Below are 12,968 nucleotides of genomic sequence, written 5' to 3' on the forward strand. Positions count from 1 at the left end.
TATTTTTTTGAGAAAAAACATCCAGTCTGGCTGGAAACCCGAATGCTGTATCTGAAACATCAGAGATCAATTTTACTAACCCAATCACCTTTAGCCAAGAGCTTTTATGTTATGCAAATTCTATGTATTTTTTTGAGTCTTAAAAAGCAAATAAACAAATAAAAACAAAACAAAAAAAAAAACCCAGTGAGGTGAGAAGGGCAGGTCCTCTCTCTAGAACAGATTTGCCCACCCAGTCAGGCAGTCCCAGAGACCCCAGGAGAACTCGGTGTTGAGTCACTCAGCACTCTTGTCATCATAGTGAGGGCCCTTCTGAGGTTCGCCAGCACGAATCACCTCCACAGGAGATCCTGCAGGGGCGACCCAGCTCTGTCTGAGAGTCAGCTGCCAGCAAGGGTGGGGACCCCCAGCCCCCCAAGGCACAGCAGCTCTGGCACTTTGAGCAGTCCCAGTCCTTGTCTTATTTGGAGATTTAATCTCCCTCCCTAGCGCTCCTTCTCCGGTCCGGAGGAAAAGCCCTGTGCTCAATACAAGCCCTGCAGCGAGGGCCTGGGAAGCATCCTCCTGCCAGGTCAGGGCTTGGCAGGGCAGCTCTGACCCTGGGCTTCCCAGCCCGTGGGGAGCAGGCGGCCACCATGCCTGCAGGCAGCTCCGCACAGCAGGGCTGCTTCCTCATACCTGAGCTGTCCCCAGCTGTGTGCACCCCTCCCAGCCTTTGTGCGCTATTTAAGGTCAGCACCAGGAGCCGACTGTGAGTCACAGCACCCAGAAGGGCAGCAGCGGCTCCACACACCCCAGCACCCAGCCGCCATGGCTTCCCTGGGGCAGATCATCTTCTGGAGGTAATGTTCTCGCCACTCTCCTCACAGGTGGAGGGCACGGGGCTGAGGTCTCTTGGAGTGTTGCGCATGGCCGGGCTGTCTGATGGGTAGAGCCCCACCTGTGCCCTTATCTGATCTAACATGGGGCTGGCAGGAGCTGGGCCAGACAAGAGCCTAAGCAGACAAGACAGAGCGCCACACCCCAACCACTCAGGGCACCTGGTCAGGGCTAAGAAGGGTTTTGGTTGGTGACCTGCCCTGGAGGACTGGCACCTGCTGGGGCATCTCTGGGCTGAGGGGAGTGTGTGCCAGGCTGGGGGGTTCTGCTGAGATGTCGAAACTCTGAGCAGTGTGTGGGCACTGGGCAGGAGGCCTGGGGACATTTGATGGGATGGAAGGGAACCGGTGTTTGTGACTGGGGGTACAGGAGGCCCCTCTATACAGCCAGGAGGTGGAGGAGGTGAGGTGCTTTGTCCCCGCTCTATGGGTGTGAGTTCTCAACACCACTGAGCGTTTCCTTCTAGCCCCCTGCGGCAGGATGGGGCCCTAGTCCTCCTGGAACGCCCTGGAGAAGAGACCCTTGCCGCTGCCACTGCTGCCACTTAGCCCCCCCAGAAACCGGCAAGAGGCCAGTGCACTCTCTGCCTCCGCGTCCCTCTGCTCCGTCCTCGCGGCCTCTCTTTCCCTCCCACAGCATGTTCCTTGCTGGAGGCAGTGAGATGGAAACATGAAGGGGTTTCTGGAAGGTGATTCGGCGCTCAGGGGGGCGGGTGCTTGTGAGCTCCCAGGGTTGATGGAAGGAGCAATCTCCAAATGGTCGGGTCTTCTCCAGCGGAAGGGAGAAGAGCCTGGGAAGAGGGAGGAAAGAAAACCTCAGGTTAACAGGGAAAAGTTGCGAGGAGGCTGAGAGAACGCTACTTCCCAGAGGCAGCCGAGAACATTCTCTTCCTTGACGTAAAACATCTCCCGTGGGCGGCGGGGCCTCCTGGGGTCCGCAGCAGGGGCTGGGGCGGCACCGCCTCCCTCGGCTTCCTCAGACCCTGGGGCGGCAGCAGGTGGCAGCCTTCTGCCCTGACCCTGTCCCCACAGAGCACCCGGGGCAGAGAAGCTAGCGTTCCTGAGCGCCTCTCTCCCTGCCCTACAGCAAGAGCTGAAAGCGCTCCATTCAAGCTCACTGCTGCCTGGTGCGGGTTCCTCAGCACCTCAGAATTTAAGCCACTTGCTCAAGGCCACCTGACTGTGCGTAAGGGTAGGGCAGCTTGGAACCTCTCGGCCACTGAAGCCCCAGGCTCTCCCCACGGAGCCGTGCTTACCCTCGCTGCCACCTCTACCACCGCCCTCCCGCCCCCTCACAATCCGTCAGCTCGGGTCCCACGGATGTGAAACACGCAGCAAGTGGCTGTGTTGTCCCAAGGATGGGCGGGCGTGTGGGCTTTCTAATAATACATTACGACCAGCCCGACTGGTTTTGCCGGAGGATTAGCAGAAGGTGGGTGTTCCAACTGCGTAGCCCCCACCCTTGAGAGACCCACTGGAGTCAACAGAGGCTCCTCTTGTCGGCCCCAGCGTGCCTCATTAGCTATTCGCGCTCCGCGGTTGCGCAAGTGGTGGCAAGCCACAAGGCTGGCAGGGCGCTTGTGCACAAGGGCCCCCAGGAAGAAGGCCAACAAGCAGCGTCCGTGGGAGGCGGGATCTGGAAAGCGTGTCCCAGGGATGCGGATGGCGGTCGTGCAGGGAACCGAGTGGGCACAGGCGACGGAGATGCTGACCAGCGTTTAGCCTGGGGGATGGGGGGGGAAGATTCTCAAGTAATCCCAATTGGCCGTTCGTAAGTCAGGAGACACTAGGCACAGGGAGCACTTCTCAAGGAAGGCTTCCTGAGCGTGACTGAAGGAGGTGGTGTGATCTGAACGGAGGAGAGGGAACCCAACGAGATACAGCTGAGCACACAGCACGGTGTGCTGGAAACACTGTAAGGTGCTCTGTGTTCTCACCAGGGCATGAGGCTCCAGTGCTGGGAGGTGGGACTGGGGGGGTGACAGCAGCACAAGCCGGGCCTTATGTACACACTCGGCACTCAGAATTTATCGTTGGCGATGAACAGCCCTTGAAGACTCTCCAACAGGCTTTCATCCGCTGCTTCACTCCCCAAATGCCCACAGCAGCCGGCGCTGGCACAGGCTGAAGCCAGGAGGCCGAAACTGCTTCCGGGTTCTCCCACATGGGTGGCAGGGGCTCAAGTACTTGAGCCATCATCCACTGCCTCCCAGGCACATTAGTAAGGAGCTGGATCGCAGGCACCAAGTAGCCAGGACTCGATCTCGGCACCCCAGTATGGAAGTCCCAGGAGGTGGTTGAACTTACGGTGCTACAAACACCCACCTCCGAATTTCTCCACATTCTTGTTTTGGAAAATAGAATCAAGTCTACCCCACCGTTGAGCCACAATCCTTCTCTGCACCTTAGGATGTGCTAGGATGTAGACTCTACATTAAGTGCCAGACCCTGCAAGCATTGAGCATTAAAAGGTGGTAGCAAAGAGCTTCAGGGTGGGTGAGGTGAGCCTGGGAGGGCTCCCTGATGAGCCACTGCTAACACCAGGAGCAACAACCTCCAAGGGATGTTGGAGCTGTGAAAGGACTTGTTAATGGTTAAATAGCCAGACTCCCTCACACTCCTAATTATCCCCATTTCATAGATGCAAACGTTGAGGCAAGAGGCCCTTCTCAATGTCTCCCAGTCAACAAGTGGCAGAAATAAGCAAGTTACTACCCAGCCCTCTATACTAGTTGTATTAGAAAACTTTATTTCTAGTCAGTTCTGCGCCACCTCCTGCAATTTAAACTGGAGTGCAACTCATCACTGGCAAAAACTCACTTCCTCACTGACCACTGATGCCCCAGCAACAGGATTCTTAGGTGGCCAGGAGGGAACTGCTTGTCCCTAGAGCAGGCTGGCACCTGGGGGCTGTTGGTCTGTGTTGTCTCCAGAGCTGCTCCAGACGAACGTGTGCAGGAATAAGAAGTGACAGAAGCTCCGTGAAAAGCATACTCTCACAGAGCTTGAAACTGCAGCAAGTCTGTGCACCGCCTCACTTTATCCATGGGATAATCCAGACCATGGGTGACACTCCCCCAGGCGGCGTGCGTGCTGCGAAAGAATGGCAGGGCGGGGCTGGTGTTGCGGCACATGGGTTACGTCGACGCCAGAAACACCAGCAACCCATCTTAGAGCACCTGAGTCCTGGCTGCCTTGCTTCTGATCCAGCACCCTGCTGCTACACACAGGAAAGCGGCAGATGATAGCTCAAGTGCCTCCTGGGCTTCTGCTACCCGTGGCAGAGACCCCGATGGAGCCATGTACTGCCATTTGAGGAGTGAACAAGCAGGCGGAAGATCTCTCTCTCTTCCTCTCCCTGCTCTCTTTGTGTCACTTTGCTTTTCAAATAAGATCCATCTTTAAAAATAAATAAATAGTAAGAAAAGGCTTTTTCAATGATCCTAATTTTCCTAGTCACCTTAGTTAAAAAACTGTGCCACAATCCAAAAGATCATTTTTTACCCCCAGCACCAAAGATTGGAAAATCTGAGAGTTTAAAGTTTCATCCATGCTTCCCTTTGACATATGAGGAAGTGGAAATACTGTGGATTCTGTCATTGGTCTGATCTGTGTACAGATTCCATCTCTCCACTTCCTAGCTGGTGACCTCAAGCAAGTTACTTAACCTCTCTGTGTCTTCATTTCCTCATCAGTCAATTGGATGCTAATAGAAGCACCTTGCTAGGATGATTGGAAAGACTGGGTTAATGCATGTAAAGAGTCCAGAGCAGTGTCTTGCACACAGCTAGTTCTTTATGTGTTAATTACACTAATTAACACTGTTTCCAGGTAACAAACTGACTTGGAAAGGTGACTGGGGGTGGGGGTGGGGGGTTGGCAAACTCAGAAAGAACAGCTAGGGTTAGTCTGCCTGTCCAGGATATTTGGGGATTCCAGTCCTTGCTCTGCCACCTGAGGTCCCCAGTGTGCCCTCCTTGCCAGCAGGACCAGGGAACTGTCAGCCAGGCTGATTTTTTCTCCAGACCCATGAGAAACGCTGGGGGTGGCCTGGGATCCAGACTTTCTAAGCCCAGCAGGGGATCTGGGTGCACGGCCAAAGCACTCACTGGACGCCTTGATTGTTGAGGGAAAGTGTGAGGGTTGAAGCCAGGGGGCTGTAAATCTCTCCTGGGATCCTCTGTCCCTCCACTTTCCTCCTTAGGAGATCAGTAGATGGGTCTTGATGAAAATGAAGAGAAAAACAAAGTTTTCCCGGGTGAGAAGCCCGGGTTATGTTTCTCATTCTCTAGTTGTCCAAAGTCCCAAACCGTGCGCCCGAGAATCTCAGATTTACTGCCCCATCACTCCTAATGATCCCTCCATTCCCAGCACAGCAGTAACCACAGGAGGGGAAGTTTTCCTTCTTTCTTTCTCTGCAGATTTAGAAGGGAAAACTGCATAGAATAAAAACCTTGAAACATTCCGCAGAGAGCAGCCATAAAGCCTCTTGCACTTTGTTCACACTCTGCGCTCAGAACAGCTATGGCACAGCCCGCTTCTCTTCACCCCACATTCCTTCTCCCCACCCCAGTCTCAGGTGAGTGCCTTGCCTTGTCCTGCACTGAGAAACCAGAAGTCAGCAATGGGGCGGCGGGGGTGGGGCTTCTCCATCCTTCACTTCCCAAACTGTTCCAGCCTGGCTCCTGACCAGGCTTGGTGCAGGTTCTTGTCTGCAAGGTGGACAAAGGCGAGCAGCAAAACGAGATTTATTTAAAGCAAAAGCAACACACTCAAGGGATGAGCGTTGGTAGGCTCCAGGGAGAATAAGCCACCCTTAACAAGGTTTAGAGCTGTCCTTTTATACTACTGGGAGAGACACAGGGGTGGTGTCTGGGGTGGGGCTTAATTGAATATCTAAAGGAGGTGGAATCTGGGATGTGCCTTGAGTACTGCCCATTTTCATACACATTTTTGGAAATCCCAGAAGTGTCATGGTGTCAGATGGGAGTGGAAGTGTCAGCCATGGTAATTTTATTATAATGATGTAAAGGCCATGGTGAGGTGTGGGGGGAGAATAGCCTGCAGCCATATTGGGTATTTCCAGCTCCCGCTGCTTCTAAGTTTGCAACATGATGGGACTTGCAGTTTCCACTACACAGAAACAGGGATTTGGCGGTGCAGGGAAAGGGAGGCTTGGTGGTGCACAGAAAAGGGATTTGGGTGGTGCAGACCAGGCTGTCAGTTGGACCAGGCTGGGCTGTCTTATCTGCCAATCATAGCTGCTGCTCTAGCTGGCCAGAGCTGTCCCATAGGCCGACCAGAGCTGTCACGCTGCAGGCTGTCACATTGCCTGGGCTCCTGGTCAGGTGCTCCGTGTTGCAGCTGTGCGGGGACCCTTCCTTGCAGATCAGGCCTTGCCTGAGGGCCTGGCAGAGGAATTCCTTGGCTGATGATAACCACTCTCTCCACCGAGGCAGGGTCCCTGGAGGCTGTAAACTCAACAGTGCTGGGTGCACGTGTCCCCATGCACACACCTTTAGAAACGGGAGCTAGAGCCCAAAGTAACCTACAAAAGTCTGTGCGCTCCACATTGTAGCTACAATCATGCTTTTATGTTGGGATTATTTCCTACAATTTTCCTTTCCCATTATACGATGTCTAAAACATTGGGATTTAACCAGTTTCCAAGGCCTTGCTGAGAAAGCTAGTCATCAGTTATAAATACTGTCTCTATCAGATCTGGTTCAACACTTCACATAAACCACCTTAAATGCAAGTTTAGAAAAGGGCGCTTGGGTGCTGAGAATGCCTGTAGCATTGGGATCTGTGTAGATGGCTTCATCTATGTGAGGAGAGAGATGGCTGCTCAAGGGGCAGTGTGCACCTGCTCCCGAGGTCTTTGCTGCCTCCAGCAAAGTGAGGAGGCCAGAGAGACATCGAGCTCTGAAGTCCGGGGACCTGGGGGAAGTCTCTTCTCCACGGCTCCTTGCCCACCTGGAAGGGTGGGGAGAGGGGCACTTGGCTATTCCCAGAGGAAACTTTGGTATGGACCCAAATCCTAATGAGTAACTCATAATTTTTTTTATTTTTTTTTACTGTGAAATAGTAAAAATATTAACATTTAAGGATATTTTGAAAAGAGGAAACCAAGAGTCCCTCATGGCTCCATCATTGCCAATGACTATTTTCTTTTTCTGTCCCTTTTCAAGCCCAGTCACAAGGAATTTTTTCCTAGTTATTAATGCAGTGCGTGCTTTTTTCCATTCTGAGTTTTCCATGGAAACTGTGTTTTCTTTTAATAAAAGCTAAGTTTTAAAGCAAGTTTAGAGTGTAGAAAGCCTTGCTTTTTATCCTGCAACAGTTGTTTTTCTATGTAGCAGTGAGCATTTCTGAATTTTTATTAGATGGGGAAATGCCGCGCTGGGCTTTCCCCTCCCAGAAACTCAGCCCCAGACCCGGCCGGATGCCCCATGTGTCTTGGGAGTGTGTCCCATTCTGCTCAACCCATTATCCAGGTGGCCCTGGGTACCACTGGGGCCCAAGCAGCACGCACACCTCAAGCACATAGCAGTCTTTCTGTGTAAGGGTACAAAGACAGCGGCTCTCCAAGCGGGTTCTGAGGACACTGATGCTGCGCCCACACTTTCCTCGGGAGATTCTGCAGCCAAGCAAGTTTGGGAGAGCTGAGTAGTGTCAGGTGCGACTGTATGAAACTGCCAACACCACCTAGAAAATGGTATTTTCAAATGCTTCCATCTAATATAAATTCGTGGGGACACTGACTCTGCAAATTAGTAAGTTAAAGGCTCTGAATGGTCCTACACAGTTAAAGAAAAGATTTCCGTGTTAGGAAAATGTAATCCTCCTTAAGGTAAGACCTACTGAGCTTCATCAGGACACCTTTGAGAAACAACAAGCCGGGGTAATTACCAAAGAGTAGAAGCCGTGAGTGGGAAAGGGTGCGTGACCGTGGGATCTGGGAACAGCACAGAGAGCCTGCTCTGCCCTCCAGATGACTCGAGTGCAGGCTGAGCAGGTGCCCGGAGGCACAGGGTGGGCTGGGGTTTTACTTCCCAAGAACGTCCACTCTTCTCCGATATCCACAGCCATCCTGGTTTTCATGCCTTCTCCTTCTACAGCAATTCTTCCTTGATTAACCTCGCCCCACACTGGCTTCCTGTAACTAACATATGCCCTTTCTGCTCTCAGAAAGGTGTAGGGACAATTCACCAGGTGACATTAATAGCCCACTTCATATTCTACAAATGGCAGACACTGAATAAACATGGGCATCATTTCAAATGCCCTGTCATTATCATAATTATGAGTCAGTTCATCTTTCCAGGGTACTGTGATCATCCTGGTTTATAGGTGTTCGTCTAAATCGCTTTCTACTGTTCGGTGAGTGAAGTTGATGTGGATGCAGGGAGGAGACTCGGCCCCAGTTGCCAGTACATCTATGAAGAAGCATCGTGGACACCAAAGACACATGTGGCCAGAATTAGAATTTGTTTTTCTGCAGCCCCCAGAGCCAAATGCCCAAAAGAGGGAACGGAAATGCTGGGCGGAGGTAAATCCCCAGTACAAGGAGACAGGGGCCTGGCTGGACCAACTCAGCACTTGCCCTGTATTTTTCTTTTCATTTTCACCTCGCTGACCCACTGTCTAGAATTCCTCACATGACAGAGCTGTGAGAAGGCTGCCTGTCACTCACATACTGCTTTGTGGTCGTCAGTACGACCAACTTGCAGTGAACTTGGGCATCGCTGCGGTCATCCAGCAGCTGTTAGGAACCGGAGGGGATTATTGTGACACACCACTGAGGACGTGGGGGGTGGCAGTTAGACGGTTGTGTGTTGCTTCCCTCTGAGAGCACGGAGCTAATTATAGTGATTAATCGTAGCTGTGTGAGGTTTAAGTGGCTTTTTTTTTTTTAGTGTATTTTAGTTATTTGAAAGGCAGAGTTACAGAGAGAGAAAAAGACCTTCCATCCACTGGTTCACTCCTCAGATGGCCACAATGGCCAGGGGTAGGGAGGTGCAGGGCAAAGCCAAGAGCCATGAACTCCATCCAGGTCTCCCACATGGGTGGGAGGGACCCAAGCACTTGGGCCATCTTCCACTGCTTTCTCAGGCACATTAGCAGGAAGCTGTATGGGAAGTGGAGCAGCCAGGACTCAAACAGATGCTCATATGGGATGCCAGTGACACAGGCAGCAGCTTCACCCATTGTATCACAGTGCTGGCCCTCAAGTGATGTTGAATGGGGTCACTTCCCTTGCCCCTGCGAGTGAGAGGCACTGCTCAGAGTGACTGTGCCTACAAAAGAAATTCTTGGACACTCAGGGCTGTTGCTATGAGCATGCGATTATAAAGAAAGATCAGAACGAACTTTTTGGTTTTTCACAATGCCTCGTGCTCACCGAAAGAGCAAACACCAGGAAACCCTGAACAGGTCACAGCATCTTTCAGGCCCTCGCACCTGGTTTGTCCTCTCTCTGTAAAGCTGAATAATCTTTTTTTTTAAATTATTTATTTATTTGAAAGTCAGAGTTACACAGAGAGAGAAGGAGAGGCAGAGAGAGAGAGAGAGAGAGAGAGAGAGGGAGGTCTTCCATCCACTGGTTCACCCCCCCAACTAGCTGCAATGGCCAGAGCTGCGCCGATCTGAAGCCAGGAGCCAAGAGGTTCTCTGGGTCTCCCACACAGGTGCAGAGGCCCAAGGACTTGGGCCATCTTCCACTGCTTTCCCAGGCCACAGCAGAGAGCTGGATCGGAAGTGGAGCAGCTGGGACTCAAATGGCTCCCATATGGGATGCCGGCACCACAGGCAATGGCCTTACCGGTTGCACCACAGTGCCAGCCCCTCAGATACTCTTAATAGACTGAGTGCTCTGATAGCAATGGGAAAGGGGAGGGGCGGGCACCGCAGCTGTAAAAGGGGTGGGATTAAGAGTAATCGAGGGCCCTGGCCTGAAATCCTTTTCCACATTTATTGTGTGCGATCCCAAAGCCAGAGAATTTTCTTTGAACCTCAGATTTCTTTTTCTCATTTATTAAGTAAAGATGGTACGGTACACGGAATGGCCCTGAGGATCACAGGTGATAAAGTGCAGTGATTTGATCACGCCAAGGATGGTGGTGGCACACAAGCCTCTGCAACACCTGGCACACCTACATCTGTCACTGACAGGCTGCCCGGCCCGCTGGAATGGAAAAGGTTTTCAAATGTACCAAGAGCCATATCACTTGGACCTTAAAATAGGCAGAAATGCTGAAAACACTGATCACACATATCCCACTGTCCGTGTCCCTTTGTGTCCTGTCTGTGTCTACGAGGAACACAGCCAGACAGAAAGGTCTTCCTTTTGCCGTTGGTTCATCCTCCAATGGCCACCGCTGCCGGCACGCTGTGGCCGGTGCACCGCGCTGATCCAAAGGCAGGAGCCAGGAGCCAGGTGCTTCTCCTGGTCTCCCATGGGGTGCAGGGCCCAAGCACTTGGGCCATCCTCCACTGCACTCCCTGGCCACAGCAGAGAGCGGCCTGGAAGAAGGGCAACCAGGACAGAATCCGGTGCCCAGCCGGGATTAGAACCCCGTATGCCGGCGCCGCTAGGCGGAGGATTAGCCTAGTGAGCTGCGGCGCCGGCTCCTTTTTATTATTATTATTTACTTATTTGAGAGGCAGCTAGAGAGCCAAAGCAGCACATAGACGAGGGCTCTGTTCTTCTGGTTGATGCTCCCAAATGCCCATAACATCTGGGACTTGTCAGGCTGAAGCCAGGAGCCAAGAACTCCATCTGGGTCTCTCATACGGTGGCAGGGCCCCAAGCACTTGAGCACTCACCAACATGCATATTAGCAGGAAGATGGAGTCAAGGGACGAAGCTGGAATTTGAACTCGAACACGCCAATGTGGTACGTGGGTGTCTTTTTTTTTTTAAATTTATTTATTTATTTGAAAGGTCCAGGTACAGAGAGAAAGAGAGAGAGAGAGAGAGAGATCCTCCATCTGTTAGTTTACTCCCCTAAATAGCCTCAACATCCAGAGCTGGGCTAATCCAAAGCCAGGAGCCAGGAGCTTCTTCTAGGTCTCCCATGTGGGTGCAGGGGCCCAGACACTTGGGCCATCTTCTGCTGCTATCCCAGGCCATAGCAGAGAGCAGGATCGGAAGTGGAGCAGCCAGGACTCAAACCGGCACCCATGTGGGATGCTGGCACTGCAGGCGGGGGCTTTATCTGCTATGCCACAGTGCATACGTGGGTGTCTTAATCAGTGTCCTTTTTTTTTTTTTTTTTTTTTTTTTTTTGACAGGCAGAGTTAGACAGTGAGAGAGAGAGTGAACAAGCAAAAGGTCTTCCTTCTTTTGGTTCACTTCCCCAAATGGCTGTTATGGTCGGCGCGCTGCGCCAATCCAAAGCCAGGAGCCAGGTGCTTATCCTGGTCTCCCATGGGGTGCAGGGCCCCAAGCACTTGGGCCATCCTCCACTGCCTTCCCAGGCCACAGCAGAGAGCTGGCCTGGAAAAGGAGCAACCGGGACTAGAACCCGGAGTGCCGGCACCACAGGCGGAGGATTAGCCTACTGAGCTGTGGCGCTGGCCATTAATAATCAGTGTCTTAATTGACAGGCTAAACCCCTGGCCCTGGCAACACTTCTGATCTAGTCTTCGTGGTGGCCATGAAGTTTGGGTGGTGGAGAAACTTTCTGGAAGAGGTAACTTCTAGTCTGAGTGGGATTAGCTGAGCAAGGAGATGGGGGAAGAACATCCTGGCATGGCAAAGGCGTACGAGGTGGGATGGGAATGGGAAGAGGAAGTCTGTGCAGGGACCAGAAGTGGAGAGATGAGCACCAGCCAAACGTAACACGGCAGCAGAGGCAGGTGGGCTTTGGCCTCTCTGTGGGCCAGCTGAATAAATTAAGGCTTCCAATGAATGAGAACCTGATTGGAGGGATGATTAGAAGATGTGCAAATCCACTAGCTGAGACCAAATCCCCTTTGAGAATGATTTTCAAGTGAGCGAAGACAGAGGTTGTGGTCAGGAGGCCACTGGTTCAAGGCAGGACTCCACCCAGTCCACAAGGCCACTTCCTAGCCACTGGTTCCTAACATCAGCAACTTCACTGCTACCATCACCACAGCTGTGTGAACCTATTTGTAACGGGAGATGAAAATGCAATCCACCTGCCTTCAAAACCTAGGCCGGCGCCGCGGCTCACTAGGCTAATCCTCTGCCTTGCGGCGCCGGCACACCGGGTTCTAGTCCCAGTCGGGGCGCCGGATTCTGTCCCGGTTGCCCCTCTTCCAGGCCAGCTCTCTGCTGTGGCCCGGGAAGGCAGTGGAGGATGGCCCAAGTGCTTGGGCCCTGCACCCCATGGGAGACCAGGAGAAGCACCTGGCTCCTGCCATCGGATCAGCGCGGCGCGCCGGCAGCGGCGGCCATTGGAGGGTGAACCAACGGCAAAGGAAGACCTTTCTCTCTGTCTCTCTCTCTCACTGTCCACTCTGCCTGTCAAAAAATAAATAAATAAGTAAATAAAATAAAAACAAAACCTGTGCCCTTTTCTAGCTTAGGAAAAATTTTATTTTCAATAATAAGACTGAAGTAGCCAGGGCAGTTGAGGTGCCAGGCGCTATGGCACCGGGGATTTTAGGAGGCGTATCACCTTGGGTCTGAGGATTGGAGAGCTACACTTGATTTAGAGCTCAGGAAACTGGCTTCCCAGGAGTCTCCATATCAAAACTCCAACTGCCGTGTTCCACTGCCTTGCTTTAAAAGCTTGAGAAGCAAAACTCTGAATTGTTTGCAGAGAGGAACATCAGTGTGAGGAAAACTGTGTTTTGATATTACAAAGCTGTCAGGATCTTAGTTCTTTTGAAAAGCTAAAAGGACTATTTTCCTCAAAGAGCTCCTCCCTCCAGATTTCTGTGCTGAAGTTACAGAAGAAGACCAAAACCTTGAAAGCTTTTTAATAGTTCTCAAACTTTCATAAGGGAAAAATCTGGCTTTTTTTCTCATATATCTAGGCTGATATTTTCTAATAAATTACTAGCTCAATGGAATGCTCAGCTTTTAGTTTTAAATATTTATTTATTTGAAAATCAGAA

The 12,968-nt window shown here is 51.9% G+C and overlaps 1 protein-coding gene across 1 annotated transcript in view; it reads left to right on the forward strand.

Moving 5' to 3' along the window:
* The first annotated feature begins 690 nt into the window (after positions 1-690).
* The window catches only part of VTCN1 (V-set domain containing T cell activation inhibitor 1), a 65,191-nt gene continuing 52,913 nt past the window's right edge, over positions 691-12,968 (forward strand). The window contains exon 1 of the mRNA XM_002715400.5: positions 691-842. Coding sequence (XP_002715446.3) covers positions 811-842 — 32 coding nt within the window. The 5' untranslated portion in view covers positions 691-810. The remainder of the gene's footprint in view (positions 843-12,968) is intronic.

Source organism: Oryctolagus cuniculus, chromosome 7, assembly GCF_964237555.1.
Source record: "Oryctolagus cuniculus chromosome 7, mOryCun1.1, whole genome shotgun sequence".
Taxonomy (NCBI): domain Eukaryota; kingdom Metazoa; phylum Chordata; class Mammalia; order Lagomorpha; family Leporidae; genus Oryctolagus; species Oryctolagus cuniculus.